The sequence below is a fragment of the Lepidothrix coronata genome, unplaced genomic scaffold (genome assembly GCF_001604755.1).
Source record: "Lepidothrix coronata isolate B3197 unplaced genomic scaffold, Lepidothrix_coronata-1.0 Scaffold0, whole genome shotgun sequence".
Taxonomy (NCBI): Eukaryota; Metazoa; Chordata; class Aves; order Passeriformes; family Pipridae; genus Lepidothrix; species Lepidothrix coronata.
This window is the reverse complement of record NW_016690180.1, coordinates 15,414,486-15,430,874: the sequence shown is the minus strand read 5'-3', so window position 1 is coordinate 15,430,874 and position 16,389 is coordinate 15,414,486. Positions and strand designations below refer to the sequence as shown.

The following is a 16,389-nucleotide window of genomic DNA, read 5'->3' as shown; positions in this document are numbered from 1 at the left end:
CAGATCAGAGTTTACCCTGTGCATCTCCAGGGTGACTCAGTGCTTTAGCTCTGTCTCTGAAGAATGGGGGTTTTGGTACTTCTCTCCTGTGCTGTATATTCAGAATTTGACTAAGGAAGAAGATGAAGTTTATTTCTTTAAGTAATTGCAATTGTGTTGTGTAGATGCTTTGTTAATTAAACTCTTTTTAGCAATAAGCATTTGTGCAAGGGGAACGTATCTCCTGCTCTCAGGAGTTCTGCAAAGGTACGTGTTGCATTAGGGCAGTGTAAGGTTTTTGTCTGTAAGGGGTTTTTTTGTGTTAATGCATTTTCTGATATACTTGGGTCCTCATCTTGGATTGTATCTGTTTGGCCCCAGTACAGGGAAGTGTGGTGTGCATAGTGACCTCTTTGCTTCAAAATAAGTAACTCTTAATGTTTTTTCGTGGTGAATCGAGGTGCACAGAGGGATTGAAACAAAGACTGTAGTTCTGCTCAAAAACAGGGAGCTAATCCATAGGGATGTTGTTTGTAGAGTATTTCTTAAAGGTAATCTGTTGTCTAGTCAGTGAGTCACAGACAGTCGAACCTCTGCCAGACAGAATGATCCTGGGTCTTCAGGGGAAAACTGCAGCTACACAGATGGTACTGAGGAGGTGGGATACACACACCTACTCACACTGTTATCCAGGGAAAATCTGAGGCACAAGGTGTGCTCAGGAGATGAAGCAAGGCATATCCTGGAAAGATAAGTCTTAGAAGCAGAAAGGCTTTGGATGTAACTTCCCCACTGCCAAACTGCAAAGCTTTTTGGCGTTTGTAGTTACCTTTCTGCATTACAAATATGACAATGCAGTGATACATACCACAGAGAAAAAGATAAATGAAGTTTGTGTCCAGTACACCTCAAAATATAAAATACATAAAAACAAATCTTTCAGCAAGAATTTTGGTTTCCTTTTTTCATTTAAAGTTAAAATAAAACCAGAGAAGTGAACAGTATACTAACAAAACAACAAAGTAAAACATGAAACGAAGTTCTGTAGTTGGAAAAATAAATTTTTATTTCATTGTTTAAGCTGAAAAAAAAATAATTTGACTTCATGTTGTTTATTCAATTCCTCTGTGTCGAGTGGACTGCCAGTACTTTAGAAGATTAATTTCTCAAGTCTTGAAAAATAACTTTTAAAATTTTCTGAATGTTACCACTGTCTTTTCAGGAGAGTGGTATTTTCCTCAACTATATGTGGTAATAGTTATGTAATTATACATTTGTATGTTTCTAGAATTACTGAAATTAAATTGGAATGTATGAAATCATTCCACCACCAGTTGCTGCAGAGTCCAGGACAGATCCACTGCATGGACAGGGGAATTTCCTTTCACATTACTTCGTGATCAAGTTCTTGTCCTACGGCCTCCAACACTGTTGTAGGGAAATAGTAGGAGATGGTTCTTTTCCCTATCCAGGGAGCACAAAGGGAAAGATATGCCCACTTAAAAAACATTTTGGCAAATCATAGAGGTATTTATGAACACTGGCACCAAAAGCACAGCCTCTTAGGTCTCAGTTTATTTTTAGGTAGAAAGGTGTTAAGATAAGCCTGCCTTTTTGTTTTGCTTTGTGGGTTTTTGTATTCTCTTCTTTTTCCTCTCTTTGTCATCATTTTAGCTTGTGGTTATACTTCCTTACCAGGTTGAGCAGATGTACATTGCTGGGTACAGTCTTCCTTTTCGCAGATCTTTTACCTAACCATTTTGGCTTAATCTGAGGATGTTTTTGATAATAAAAATGTGTCTGCAGTGTGTAAATTTGGTGTCCTATATAAATAAAGACTTTTGTGGAAAGTCTTACCTTTCTATAAAGAGTGTTTTCTCTCTCAAGAATGGTGTCAAAGCACTGAAGGAAGTACAGCTGTCTCAAAACACTTTATGGCTAAAAAACGTTGAGTGTATAGCAGGCTATTTATGGATCAAGCTTAGCTGCATTCCATAGGAATGGATTCCATAGGAAATAGATTTTTCCTATAGTTCTGTACTGGCATTTATGAAATACATTGTCATCCTTTTTGTAAGAAGTCATGAAGGAAAAACAGATTTTTGTGAAATTGTCCTGATCAGAAGCATTCACTGTGATTTGTCAACTCAGAGATATGTCTGTTAATTTTTGTATGTTGATAATAACCGCTTGTTGTTGGCACTTCTGGTCAATTCTATGGCAAAGATCTCCTGGTTTTTTACATTCCTGTGGTATCTGAACTTTTCAAAAGCAATTGTGAAGGAAACTGTGAATTAACAAAGAAAATTATGTACTGTTCCAAATAAAATCCTCTGCTGTTGTAGGAAAAGCTGTTGTGAGGAGTGGTTGATATTTTGATAGGGATCTATCTAGGAAATTACAAAGAAAAGACACCAAATTCCAGTACAATTTCAAAAATTGTAAAATTGGGATTGTATCTCACTGTAAAATTATGACTAAATTCTTTTGTTTTAAATTAGTAATTTCTTCTTTTTTCAGGAAATTCGGAGAGCGACCTCAACCGAAACGGCTCACCAGGTAAGCGTTAAAGAAACTCTGTATTTAACAATTTTCTGAAGTTATCCTTTTCATTCTCAGAAGAATTTCTAAGTTAAAAATTTGTGGCTTGCTAATCCTAGAATTGTAAATAGCAAAGCTTTTCTATTATATATGCAATCATTAACCAGAAATATAATTTCAAACAGAGTGGCTTGTTTTTAATATGAAACTCAAAATGACATTTTTAGAAATGGTGTTGGCTTTACATCAGTTATTGTAGATTATTCAGTAGGATGTGAATCTGCTTAGTTTTAAATCACTAGGAGTGAACTGATTTTGTTTCTTGGTTAAAAGTGCCTTCTGAGGTCATGTAAAGTAACGCTTCTTGCTTCCCAAATTGAACACAGTGCTGTCAGGGAGTGATCTTAACCAATTTTTGGTGAAACCCAAACAGTCAGAGAGAGTATCAAATAGTACTATCCAGTCAATCCATTCTGAAAACTGCTTAGAGTGACTGGAACGCAGTGCCTGATTTGCTCCTGGTCTGCCTTGGAAGTATTTACACCAGAAGCTGTTAAGTAATCACCTTTCTTTTCAAACTGCTGTAACACAGTCTATGCAAATATTTATTATTCCATGCCACAAACTGTGCCCATTATAAATAGCTACAGGCTTTAGAATCCACGGTTTGCTTGAAAGCAAAAAAGATGTACCATTTGTTTTATAGTTTTTTGTGGTAATAGAGGAAGCCTCTTGTCACTCTGACTTAACCTCTGTTTTGAATGAAATGCTGCCTCATGTTAGCACTTGGGGCAGGGAGCATTTACATTTTGTTTTATGAATATCTGTCTCATTGCATTTCTGGATAAGTTTCAGGTTAGCTTATGTCATCCTTAAACTTCATTTTAATGAAATATTGACCTGTACTGACTTAGAGGTAATTAAACAAACATGGCTGTCTCCTGTTGGCCTGCCAGTCTTTAGGGATATTTGAAGATACTGTGTTTTAAGGAATGAGCTGCTTTCTATCTATACTATCTATACTAACAAGTGTTAGTATCACCCTGAAGTTAGTATCACCCTGAAGTTGCTCATAGGATTTATCTTCTGTGATTTAAAAAAAGCAACAAAAACAGTGACTAGTGAGTGAAAGGTCTTTTAACTATTTACTGTAGTTTTTTACTGTAAATTCCATGTGCAGGATTTTACGTACTAGGTGTGCTAGGTACTCTTTCCTGTGAGTGAAGAGTAGGCATCTGGGAAGTACTCACCATCCTTCAAAGCAGCAGCTTGTAAAGCCTTAGAGGCTGGAAACAAGCAACCTAACCTAACTGGAAACAAGCAACCTAACAACTGTCACACTGATTTTTAAGACTGATTTGTGTAATGCTGTAAAATGTGTCTCTAAACCCTTAGTTTAGAGCATTTAGTCCAATTATTGGAAAATTATTGTGGGTTTTTCTGTGTAAAGACAGTCTGGTTTGGCTAATAATCCATTCATTGTTGTGCAAGCTCCAGCAGAACAACACTTTGTTCATACTGTGCTAGTTGGTTTTGGATGTAAGCTATAAAAGTACAACCTTCGTGAAGTTTTAAGATTTAATAATGAAAAATGATGTGTAAGAATTGCAATGGTTATGTGTTCTCTTTATCAGTGTGAGAGGTTGGAGGGGAACATCCCTAGTTCTCTCAGGAGCTTGGATTGTTCAAGTCCACTGTAGCAACAGACCAGTAGAAAAGACAAAATTTCTTCCTCATAAAATGCTAAATAAAGATAGCACCTAGTGGTTTTCTGCATGGGTTGGTGTGTTGGAGTGTTTTTGTTTTTTTTTTTTGTAGTAGTAGTCAAGTCAAAAGTTTTGAGTATGACAGATGTTCTTAATTTAGTATGACAGTACTATTGATAGAGTATTTCAAATTGTCAGGTTAAAAGTTTTTAAACAAATGCAGCTAATATATATCATAATGAAGTGTGTAATAATAATTTCACAGTGAATTATGTTTTGTGTTTTAAAATATATTCTTAAACAATAGTTGTAAATAGGTAAGTCTGTCTGCTTTAACACGGTTCTTCCAGCTGTGCTTTCATGGATAAACATCAGTTTTATCAAATGTAAAATCAGTTTTAATGTCAAATATAAGTAGATCAAGTTAGTGCAAATTTAAAACAGTAACTGAAGTCTTTTGTCTGCTTTTATATCCTGCTGTTTAGACAGAAAATCTGCACACTAACCACTAGACGTTAATCATGTTTCATTCAGCCATGACAAACACAAGATTTGCAAAACATCCTTAGCAAAGCCGGATTGTTATTGTCCAACTCGACCCCCGCTCAATGTACTTGCTTTGCTCTATGAAACTATATGAGGAGATTTCTTTTGGAAAAGGTCTTGTTGATAAAATATTGCCTTTTATCTTCCATCATTTTTTTCCACTAGAAATGTTTGCTTCTCGAGATCTTTCCGAAGGGAATTCAACAGTTGGTGTCATTCACAAAAAAAATAAAAATAGAAAAATTTAACCAACCAAGCAAAAAATTCGCTTTATTTAGTGTTTAATCTCTTCATATAACTTCCTGATAAATTCATAATTTGTTTCTCTAGTTGATGACTTTGAAAATGAGTGCGTTGGTGGGCATTCAACCCGCAGAAACTCCTTCAGGAACTTAAAAGTGTTCCTGCCAGCACTCCAACACAGCTAATCCCTAGGGTGTTGAATTTGGCATGCTGCTTAATGAACAGTTAGAATATTATGCAGAAGAATGATAGGGTGTATTGTTCTCTCAGTTCTCTCGAGGAATTGCTGTTGGTGTGTTTGAGGTAATTACAGCACTTATATGATGTCTGTCATTACAGGGATGATGAACAATAGAAAAGTTCTAAAAATTAATTTTTTTTAACCTCATTTTATGCAGGAAGTAGAGGTTTTCTCTAGAAAACTAGATGTAACAATAAGCTGAAGAATTTAACTTTTCCCTAGTATCTTCACAACGAAAAGAAAGCTTGTATATAAACATTGCACTGATTTGGTTAAGAAATTTAAACAATTTGTCAATATCATGAGATATTAAGTTGTTCATGAAGAAAATATTGAATTAATGAAGTCTGCTCTAATCATATATTTGTGGCATCGTACTTTCTGAAGTAGGACTTTGAACATGGTGTAGTGATTGGCATTGGTACGATTTGACACAAGCATCTTTTATTTCTGGAAAATGTAGTAATTGAAAATGACCACAGACCCTTATTGCTAGTTTCATGCAAGATAGTTACTTCTTTTTCCTGTGTAATTGTCTTAAACAGTAAGCAAACACATCTTGACCCTGTTAATGATTGCCTTCTTGTTTTTTCAGGTGTTTGGGTTTGGGGTTTTTCTCCTAAAACAGTCTTTCAGTTCTTCTAATTATAAACAAAACCAGAAGAACTTTCAAAGCTTATATTGTCTTTTAATTTTTAGGGAAGCAATGCGAAACTACCTGAAGGAGCGAGGTGACCAAACAGTACTAATACTCCATGCAAAAGTTGCGCAGAAATCATATGGAAATGAAAAAAGGTAAGTCTTTACGCTTTCCTGAATTGCCTTTACAGCTGCCAGCCAGGGAAACTATAGTTTGGGGTCTGGTGCATAATTTGCAGAATTCCTAAGAATGCAGTGTAGTCTGAAGAAACACGAAACCAAATGCTTTCTCATAAATCATTTAATTATGTAACAAGTGCTGCAAACCTGTGGCATTCAATGGGGCGATGCCTGTTTATACCAACAGGTTCCCTGTCTGTGGGTGAAGCTTTTCTTCCATTGGAGTAAAATGGCTTTCATTTTAAATGTTGCATTTTAAGTCTGGTGTGAATAAGGTGATCCACAGTGACTATTTGTAGAGGAGTGTTTTCCTGAAGAATTTCAAAGGTGCTTTTTGTGCGGTCTTGTAGTCTGTGTGATGGTTTTTATTGCATGACTAGTACAAGCAAATAGGATGGTCCTTCATATATGCAGGTTTCTAGCCCTCTTTTGATGAAATAGAACATTATTTAATTATGAGTGATGCTTTTCTACCTTACATTTCACTGAAGTAGTGCAGTGTTTGGCTATTTTTCAGATACTTTGTATTATTATTATTTGTTCACCACACAAAAGACCACATATTCAACACACTAATGGTTTTGAAGTTTTAACCTTTCTTTTGCCACTGTTGTGAAAGTCCTGTTACATCAGTATGTTTTTACAACTTTCTGACATTAGAGGTTTAAGATATTTATATATGACAGTGTTAGAAAAACAGGAATGTTAGAATTAAATCTGCAGATTTCTCAGTGTATTGCTACTTACCTAAGTCACACTTTCTGATGACTTTCTGAATCACGGAGATACAGACTATATTGTCAACTGTTCTTCAGCATTCTGTGCCTGAGTACTTGTCCTTCAGTATGTGCTGTCTTGTCTGTTAGCCGGTGTCTGCAGTCCTTTCTTTCGAGCAGTGTCCAGCTCCACGGAATTGTTTGCTCAAAGTGCTTTTTGGATCTTTGTGAAATTCTTGATGTGAATCAAGTAGGAAGTCAGTGAAAAAGGAGGAAGTGCACGAAAGCCAAGCGTGCTGTGTACCTGCTGTCTAGCTGTACAGCCCTCTTGCTCTCTGCCGTGTTTAAATGCAAAGAAAGGGCTTGCAATGCCGGGCTGTACTGTCAGTACATGATAACTTTGACCCTTAGCAGCAAACTCAACAGCCAGAAAGATTTATCCTGACAATATATGGACCTCTGGTTATCTTCTCAGGTTGTATTATCATTCAAGAGTTGCATAGTTAACTTATCACTGTAGATGAGTTAAGCATATTACTCCCCAAAAATGAGGGATGTGCTTGCAGATAAGAAAGTGATTCTCTAAACAGTGTATCTGTAACTTTGTTCTCTTGAGGCCAGAGCAGTTCATAAGGGTAGGAACATTTTTCAAAGCTGTCCTGTGTGTCATTATTCTGGAGAGCAAATTACATCAAAAGTGGGATGAAAATATAAAGTATGTAATTTTGATTATTAAAAGTTTCATTACTGTTTGGAAAATGTACATCAGTGTTCTGAAGTATCCAGGGCAAAGATTCAAATTGTTATTCGGTAACAGTTTGTGAAAGTGCCTACGTGCATTTCATAGTATTGCCATAGATTCCTGTTGCCTTGAATATATGTGTATACTTCACTTGGTGCTGTAAAGTCACTGTGGCACATACATTACCTGAGTACTAATAATGTTTAGCAAACTGGTCATTGGTTTCTCACTGCTTGAAACAATTGCTAACTGAAACTAGGCATTCTTTCACCATTTTTTTTGAGGTGCAGTTCAGCGTCCTATCTCAGCACAACTGCATTTGTTTAAGAAAGGTATCTCAGATTTCCCTCTTTAAAAATGGAAGCATGTCAAACAAGAATTTCAGACCTTGGCAAAAGATGACCAGAATGCTTGGATGTTGGTTATCAAGTAGTATGATGGTGAGATGATTGCTGTCCTGGTATGGGTATGAAATGATAGTGTGAAATCAGAGTCACAGAATGGTACAGGTTGGAAGGGACCACAGTGGGTCATCTGGTCCAACCTCCCTGCTCAAGCAGAGTCATCCCAGAGCACATGGCACAGGATTGAATCCAGATGGTTCTTGACTATCTCCAGTGAGGGAGACTCCACAACCTCTCTGAGCAGTCTGTTCAGTGCTCAGTCCACCTGCACAGTAAAGAAGTTCTTCCTAATGTTCAGGTGTAGTGCATCAGTTTCTGCTCATTGCCTCTTGCCATACATACTAGGGTTTCATTTTTTCTGTTTAAGTATTTTAGATTTTCTTAAGTTTTAGCATACCATATATACAGTCTGACATACTGTTCTGCTAGTTCCCAGACTGTCGGGATCAGTTATGATGTCCTGTTGTTATCAGCGTAAAGAAAAGTGCCCATTATTAAATCCTTGGATCCACGTGTGCCCTAGGGTACTTAGTGAAACTTAATGATGAATTAAAGTATTCCTTGTTTCTTTTTTTGAGTTTTTTTTTTAATTGCTTCTGTTTTATTTATAGCAGAATGTGCCCTTTATTTCTTCATATTTCTGGACTGAGCAAAATTACTAAAGATTTAACGTTGCTTTATGCAACTGACCAGTAAAGTTTTTACCATTTTTACATTCAGTACCATTTCTGAAGTGACTTGTTTTGCATACATCTTCTTTATGGGAAAAAACCTATTTCATAGCTTTTTTTTATGGAGAAATTTCGTGTTTTCCATGGGACTTCATTATGACTTGTATATAATCTGGTTAGCTTTTGATCTTTAAAGAGTCAGTTAGTTTGTACTATTTTTGTAATTAAGAATTCCAGTAACAAAAGGAATTATTTCTTAAATTTGACATCTCTTTCAAATAAATATAGAACCTAAAAAAAACCCCACCTAAACAAACTTCCACCTCTTGTTCCAGTCTTTAAATCTTATTTGTTGCAAGGCCATGGAAAATACTTACCATTAATAAACTTTGCATGGCATAATAACTACCTTTCAGTGTTTTGATGAGGCTTAGTAGATGGTGAAATACTCTGTTGAAAACACTGTGCTGTAGACGGCGCAGATGTCACGTAGTGTGGCCTGGTTTAAATAGGCATCACAGAAACACAATTCCAGGTTGTTGTCACGTGGATGGGGACTTTCTAGGTTAGCTTGAGAATTCTTCCTACTTGTCTGTAAGTAACAGTAATGAAAGGAGACTTTTTTCCTTTTTGAGTTGACTCTTCATATTAGCCTTGCACTTCCCAAAGTTAATGCTTTTTAGTTAAACAAAGAAACCAGGAGGTAAGAAGCTCAGGGATGGGCTTTAGCTGAATTTAAGACTTCATGCCTCATGTTTCTTGTTGGATGACTGTCATCTTTCAGAGACATTCAGCTGATAGAGACTCAGGTGATATTTACTCCTGATGAGTGTGAGTATTTGGTCTGTGCTTGTATTTTTTTCCATATTTACCATTAACTGAGACCTCTCTCAGAGTCTGAACAGTGTGATCATATGGCAGTTTAAAGAACTGAAGTGTTTTGGATTCCAAGACATAGTTCATCTAAAGACTGTGAGCCCAACTGCTGTATTTGTATTACATGCTGTTCTGAGTTTAAAGGTTCTCACTGCTGATTAGCATGTGATTAGCCAGAATGCTCTGGCTGCATCTTGGTTTATGGCTGTTAGTGAAGGAGCTCCTGTAATTTCTGTTCAAATACTTCTCTTCCCTGAACTGAGTGTGCCTGCTCTCTGGATAATGCTCTTGTTATTGAGAGCATAGCCTTTCCCAGGGCTTACCCCATGGTTTTCGCTGCTTCATCCTTTGCACTCTTGGACCTAATGATTTTTCATTTGTTTGTTGTTGTAATGAATTCCTTAGTGGATGTTGTTAGCTTTTTAGCTCCTAAGAAAAGGGATTCTCAATTGACAAACAGATCTCCTGCTTGACTGACTTGGAATTGACAGGTACAAAGGAAAAGCTTCCCTTCCAATGTCACTCTGAATATAAAAAACCCCTAGCTGGTGGAAACCCCTGAATTCTCCTGAAGGCAAATACTTCTGTAAGATGAACTCGGATGACTTGGAGGATTTGAGAAAGCAAACCTTTGTGAACAGAAGCCTGTGGTTTGAGGAGAGCATCGAGTGCATCAGAACTAGGTAGCAGTAACATGAGCTGATTTTTTTTTACTTTCTACCCCTTGCTTCCTGGCAAATTAGGGTAGCTTCTGTAGTTGAAGTACCATATTTTCTCTGTATTGATTGACCTGAAGGAGTATTGTTTTCCCCTTTGGTGATTGTCTGATTTAACACAGTATTCCAGGCACTGCCAAAGTTCAAACCTGGTTCTCTTTGTGTTATTGCAGTCAAGATTCAGAAACCACTAGAAATTATTCTATTCTTCCCTTCAACTCATTTGGAATAAAGGGGAGCATCCTTAGACAAATCTCAGCTTGGTTTTCTTGCCGTGGAAAAATGGTTGGTTTCCAGTTGGTCTGATGGAACAGATCTGTCAGAACAGATGAGTAACAACTTGTTTCTGTTTGCTGTACTGAGTTACTAAACCTGGAGTCTAACAGGAGGTTGGTCTTTCCTCACTTGAACGGCCTATGAAATTATAGTGTAAGAAGATACTATGGGGGTGCCCTTTACGTTTTGGAGGTTGATCCTCTGACCTTTTCTAGATAGTATCAGTTCCCATGTTAGCTTCATTTAAAACTGCCCATGGTTTTAATTACACTGATCACAAATACTTAAAGATGCATAGGAGGAGCATCACAGAGAGCCTCTTCTGAGGAACCAGGAGTCCGTAACAAAATGTTGTAGGGATATGTTAAATACATGAAGTATTTGCAGAGACCTGGTATCCCAAACTGTTACCCTGGTTCAGTCACTCTGCTTTATATCAGCAAGTAGGAAACACTGAACCTGCATCTTGACATGTGGCTCTAACAAATGTGGAATAGGTTTTGTTCAGGAATGACATTCCAGGTTGTTATACTTCCAGTAATGAAATAGCTCACAGAAGGAATCCCTAACAGATAACGTGTGTTTTTTAGATCAAGTTGTTAGGTGTTTACCTCACAGAGAAATGCCTTGTGTTGTTTTACTGCACATTCAGCAAGAAAATGCCAGCCTGCTCATGGCATAGAGAAGAGGTATTAAGAGAATATGCTACAAATGCAGTGAAGAAATTATATCCTATATGATTTCCTACTATTACTTCTTGTACTGAAAATTCCGAAGAAGTTCAGAAGAACCAGACACAGCTACCTGTCCCTGCAACATAATTTTTTTTTACTATTTTTTACTCAGATTAATACTTCAGAAGAATTTTTGCCTCCTACTCAGTGTCACTTTAGTTTTGTGGTTAAAGAGAGGTAAGGCTTGTAAATCAAAGGTTGAAGGAAGAGTGTTTTCATTTGTTCCACCAAACGTCATCCTACCTTATTTCCATCAGTAGTACTGGAATTTACTTTACATAAATTACCTTACTTATTTTGGGGAGGTGATTTTTCTCTTTTTCTCTTTATAGTTATCTGAAAGCCAGCCTCTCACATGAACACTTACATTCCTATTTACATTGGAAATATTTTATTAATGAGAGAACCTGTTTCCAGCAGTTATTTTATACATATCAGAGACTTTCTTTAATTCTCTGTGAAAATTAAAAATATAAAGCAAGTGATAGTTTACTCACCTGATATTGGATAGAAAATTTTTAATTAATCTCTCCTATACATTACTTCCTGGAACTGTAAATATGAAGTAAAAGGCCTTGGGACTTTACTTTGGACTATACTTGTCTGTGCCTGAAGGGTGAATAAGAGCCTGTTGCATAAGAAAATCCATTCAAACTGTGAATGTCCACACTCTTCTTTTTCATAGTTTTAACCCAATTTAAAATTTTCTCAGCTCCAAAAGTTTTTTTTCTTTGTTCAGTAAGTCATAGTTTTTGAGGGGTTTTCCTTATGGTCTAATTTTAAAAGAGTGCTTTAATTATTGTGGCTTGTTTCCTCTTCTTCAATGGGTTACAGTTTGTTTCTTAAAGGTCTTCATTGCCATCTAGTGGCTATAGATTTTCAGAGGACTTTGTTTAGAATTAAGCTAAAATGAGAAAGGATATGAAAAAAGTTTGGGGTTTTATATTTCTTGTGTTCTAACCAGTAAGATAAATATGAAAGAGTACATGAGGAAGAAAGGTAAATATGTCACATGTGCTTTATGGTGTTATAATACTTGGAATACAAGGGGTTTTCTTTTTTCAAAGCATTGCTGTGTTAATAAAGGTTGGTATTAATTTTTAGTCTGTGTATAACTTCTTCATCAGAAATAGGTTGTCAGAAGAAAATTAGTGGGATATGTCTGTTAACACTGAAAAGGTCTTGTATTGTCATTTTGGTTTGAAAATTCAGAAGCTCTGTGGTGTGTTACTTGAAAGCTTCTTCCCCCCAAAATTGCATATCTTAGACTTAGTTCCTAACCTGCATTTGAAAAGTATTGTTCTTAGAGGACCATGGTCACACTTCCCTAATCTGGGATGGCAGAGTAGTTTAGGCCTCTGCTTTGCTCTCTACAGTACTTGGGCATGGTCATTGCCCTCACTTGACCCCTTGATCTAATAAGAATGTGACTCCTGCTTATCCTGTTTCTTCCTCACACCTCCCCCAATGTTTTGGTTCTTTTTTTAATGTTACCACAGTTGTCTAAGTAGAAATTTTCTCAGTGTAGTGCTAAAACTTCTTTTTTTCTTTCTTTGGTTTTCTGTTTCACTAAAAAATACTGAAAGTTGCAGCAACCAGTAGGTGAGCTTCTGAGTAGGTTTCTAACAACAGTTAGGGTATTTACATCTAGTCGTGGGGTGATATGTAGAAAGTAAATATACGTGTTGTACTTTTAATATGAACTTTATGATCTTGACCATTGTAATTGCACTGTCTCCCTGACAAACATAAGTCCTCTTAAGATAATTTTTTCTTTCGGGTAGAGAAGCACTTGAGGGAAATTAAGTCATCTGTTGTGTTTGAAATAAATGCCGTTGAAAAGTAGAAAATGCATTCCTGGTTTTCAAATCAAAAATTTGTAGTAGTAAGGAGAAGACTTAATCAGCATATAACAGAAACTCATGGTGTGCTTAAATATACCCCTACTGCATCATTCAAAGTCTTGATGAGGGAAGCTGCAACAGAGGTCAGATAGAACAAAATAAGAAGCAAAAGGCATAATTGCAATCTAAAAGGGATACACAGTGTGTGCTGTTTAATATTTACTGCTGCTCACTCTAGTCATGGTGATTTTCAAATTCCAGAATCTCTATTCTTAGAGCAATAATATTACAATAACCCATTCTAATGTCAGATAACTACAAATTTTAGCTTTATGAATAATGGCTGGGCTAGTGGAAGTATTCTCATGTGCTGCTACTGTGGAAGTGTTATTTTTGTGTTGGTTTATTGCGTAGTTTCTTGACAGGTCATCAGGAAACATCTGCTCTGCAAATTGGCGAGTTTCTGCTTGTCACCTTGGTTCTCTGTGTCCTGCATTTTCAGTTGGAAGAAAAAGATTCTAGAGCCTTCATATGACCTGTGATTACCCCAAAGAATGAAATACAAATACTAAAAACTGATGCAATAAGCACATGAAAAAATGTTAATTGTTAAACTTTGAATAGATTGTTTCTACAAGTGGCTTTCTCTTAGTTCGTAATTCTCTATCAAAATTTCTATGCTTCAGAACAGTGTGAAGGCAGGAAAAGGAGCAAATAATTAAGTCTTTGCTGAAATGGATTATCAACATGGAGGAAATATAGCATTTGTTTCTATTTGTTTAGAATTAAGTTTAAAAAGCAGTCTGGGGAGCAGTTTCACAAATTAATTTGGACACCTCAAAAATGCAGAAATTGTGATGTCACATAGTGAGCTACTTTCTACAGATTCTCTTTTATAAGTGGTCTTTTTTTCGGACCACAATACTTTTGAAAGACGTTCACAGATATTTGAGCTGAATGGATACTGGTATAGCACCCATTTTGCTGTGTTTTACATAGGATGAATGTAAGTGAAAAATTTTGACTGCAGGCTTATTGTCAAGAAAGTAAGTTTGGGGTTTTTTTTGCCTGCAGGCGGTAATTTTTGTTCATTAGCACTGAGATGTTTTAAATAGCTGTTTGTTTCTTTGACAAAGAATATACATTATTTGTGTCCATTAACCGAAAATACTACAAATATTTTTAGTTACTTATATGACTTCCTGATATTTACATTTCTTTAATTATGTTATTATTACCAGTACTTTGGTTTCACCTGTTAAGGATTCTGTTACTTAGAAGGACAATTTTGTATCTGTTAAATAAAGATATTTCTGCTGAATAGGTGAGATAAAGAAGTGATTTAGACTGGATTTTTATACTAAGGCTGACTTCCACTAATGAAGGTTTGTATGATGTTTAGAAGTAACAATTGTACAAACATTTAGTATTGGAAAAGACCTTTAAGATCATTGAGTCGAGCCAGTAACCTGGCACTGTCCTCTCCTGCCCAGGACTCCCACAGACGCTTTAGAAACGGAATAATTTTATCCTCTGATCATTTTCCTGTGACTCAGAGCCTGCAGTTCAATTCACCCACGCCCTGAGCGCTCCTGCCTGCTGCTGTGGCTGCCTGTGGTGCACAACTGGCTGCTGCCCCGGCATGGGGCCTGCTCCCTCCACCCGGAATTCAGTTGTCCCAAGCCAAATTAAAAAAAAAAATAAATAAATCCTTCCCACCTATGCAAGGTAGGAGTCAGCGCAGGATTTCAGAAGTGCCAAGTTAAGCACTACTCTCTAATTTGAAGCAAATAGAATAATTAAAAACTTTTTCAGGTCCCTCTCCCTTCATGCCTCCTTATCTCCCTCACAAGTGGATGTAGTCTTTCTGCTTTTTTGTCTTTCATCCTAATGAAATGACAATAAAAACACTGCAGCTGTTCACTAACTAAAACCAAACGTTTTCACAATTTGGGCTTTAACAATATACAGAAACCTTAAGACCAATGCATTGTATTATGCTGAATTTGATTTTGAGCATGTTGCTATGTGTAGACTCTAAATGGGTTGCAGTCAGTGCTGCTGAAGACTACTAGGTCTTATCTTCTGTAGTTACTGATGAAGATTAAAAAAATCATTTAATCCTTTTAAAAATTGAAGAGAGGCTTATGCATGGATGGAATAGAGTCCCTCCTTGCTAATGACAAACCACTAAATGTTTAGGAATAGTAGTCAGCAGTTGTCCATTAAATTAGTGTGTGGAACTGTTCTGTGTATGTTAATCGCTGCATCATGTTAAGCACCTACAAAAGCAAATTACTATAATAACTTTTGAGGCCTTTTTACTTTCAGAATCTCTTTGTAAGGGTAGAAAGCATTTTCATTTTACAGAGGCGCAGACTGTCATATGTTGAGCTGGAAAGATACTCAGTGACAGTGCATCTACTGCTGAATTGTCCTTGCTTTTTCCCTTTTTTTTTTTTTTTTTAAATTTGCATTTTAGAAAACCTTCAAGGCAAACGAAGGGGATGCCTGTACAAACTCAAATGCAAAGTGTGAATGGGCTAAGAAAGCTTTGGGTACACATCAGTTTGTTTTTCTTGAAAGCTGTGTGTAATGCTATCATTTGTTCCTCATTTTCAGGTTCTTTTGTCCTCCTCCATGTGTGTATCTTATGGGCAGTGGATGGAAGAAAAAAAAAGAGCAAATGGAACGAGATGGTTGCACTGAGCAAGAATCACAACCTTGCGCCTTTATTGGGATAGGAAACAGCGACCAAGAAATGCAGCAGCTGAACTTGGAAGGAAAGGTAGAAGAACTGTAGTAAACCACTCAGATTGCTGAAAGGATATTATAGCTACATGGTGCATATTTCAAGGAATGCCCTTGCTTATTTTTACTAACTTTTCTTACACTGTAGCAGATACTACGTAAGTGGTTTAAAAAAAAAATCCCTCGAAAATATGTAGGATGGTTGAATAGGTAGATTTAGTTCATAAGGTCATAACAAGATACTAACCTTTAATTTGTAGGTTCTTGATGCAGAGTCAATAAACTGTTAGGTGTTTGGTAGGCATCAGTGGCTAACTGAAATCTGGTTTCTGGCCCAAACTCCGTGTCCCTTTCGTTGCATGAATGGAAGTGTCTGAACATCTGCTGCTAGAAGTGGTCTTTAAGTCCCTTTGCATAAAAATACTATTAAAATACCGTCTTAAAAATTTGGTAGATCGTTTTTTACAGTGGTGTCAATTGCTTACAAGATTTTTTTTTAAAGGTATTTGTGATGAATTAAACAGTTGGAAACTAGCAGCACAAGTGTTCATTTTAGCTGGTTGTTTTATTAAAGCTGTATTTTA

General features: G+C 36.5%; 1 protein-coding gene across 6 annotated transcripts in view; it reads left to right on the top strand.

The window, feature by feature from the left end:
* RBPJ (recombination signal binding protein for immunoglobulin kappa J region) overlaps window positions 1–16,389 on the top strand; it is a 151,496-nt gene that overhangs the window by 118,228 nt on the left and 16,879 nt on the right. For 5 of the 6 annotated variants that reach the window (XR_001873864.1, XM_017809060.1, XM_017809163.1 and 2 more), the window contains exons 2-4: window positions 2,500–2,538; window positions 5,956–6,051; window positions 15,677–15,842. Coding sequence is in view for 5 of the 6 variants with exons in the window: in XM_017809060.1 (XP_017664549.1) it covers window positions 2,500–2,538; window positions 5,956–6,051; window positions 15,677–15,842 (301 nt within the window). In the remaining variant the exon portion in view is untranslated. The remainder of the gene's footprint in view (window positions 1–2,499; window positions 2,539–5,955; window positions 6,052–15,676; window positions 15,843–16,389) is intronic. The other variant, XM_017809252.1, reaches the window with a different exon arrangement.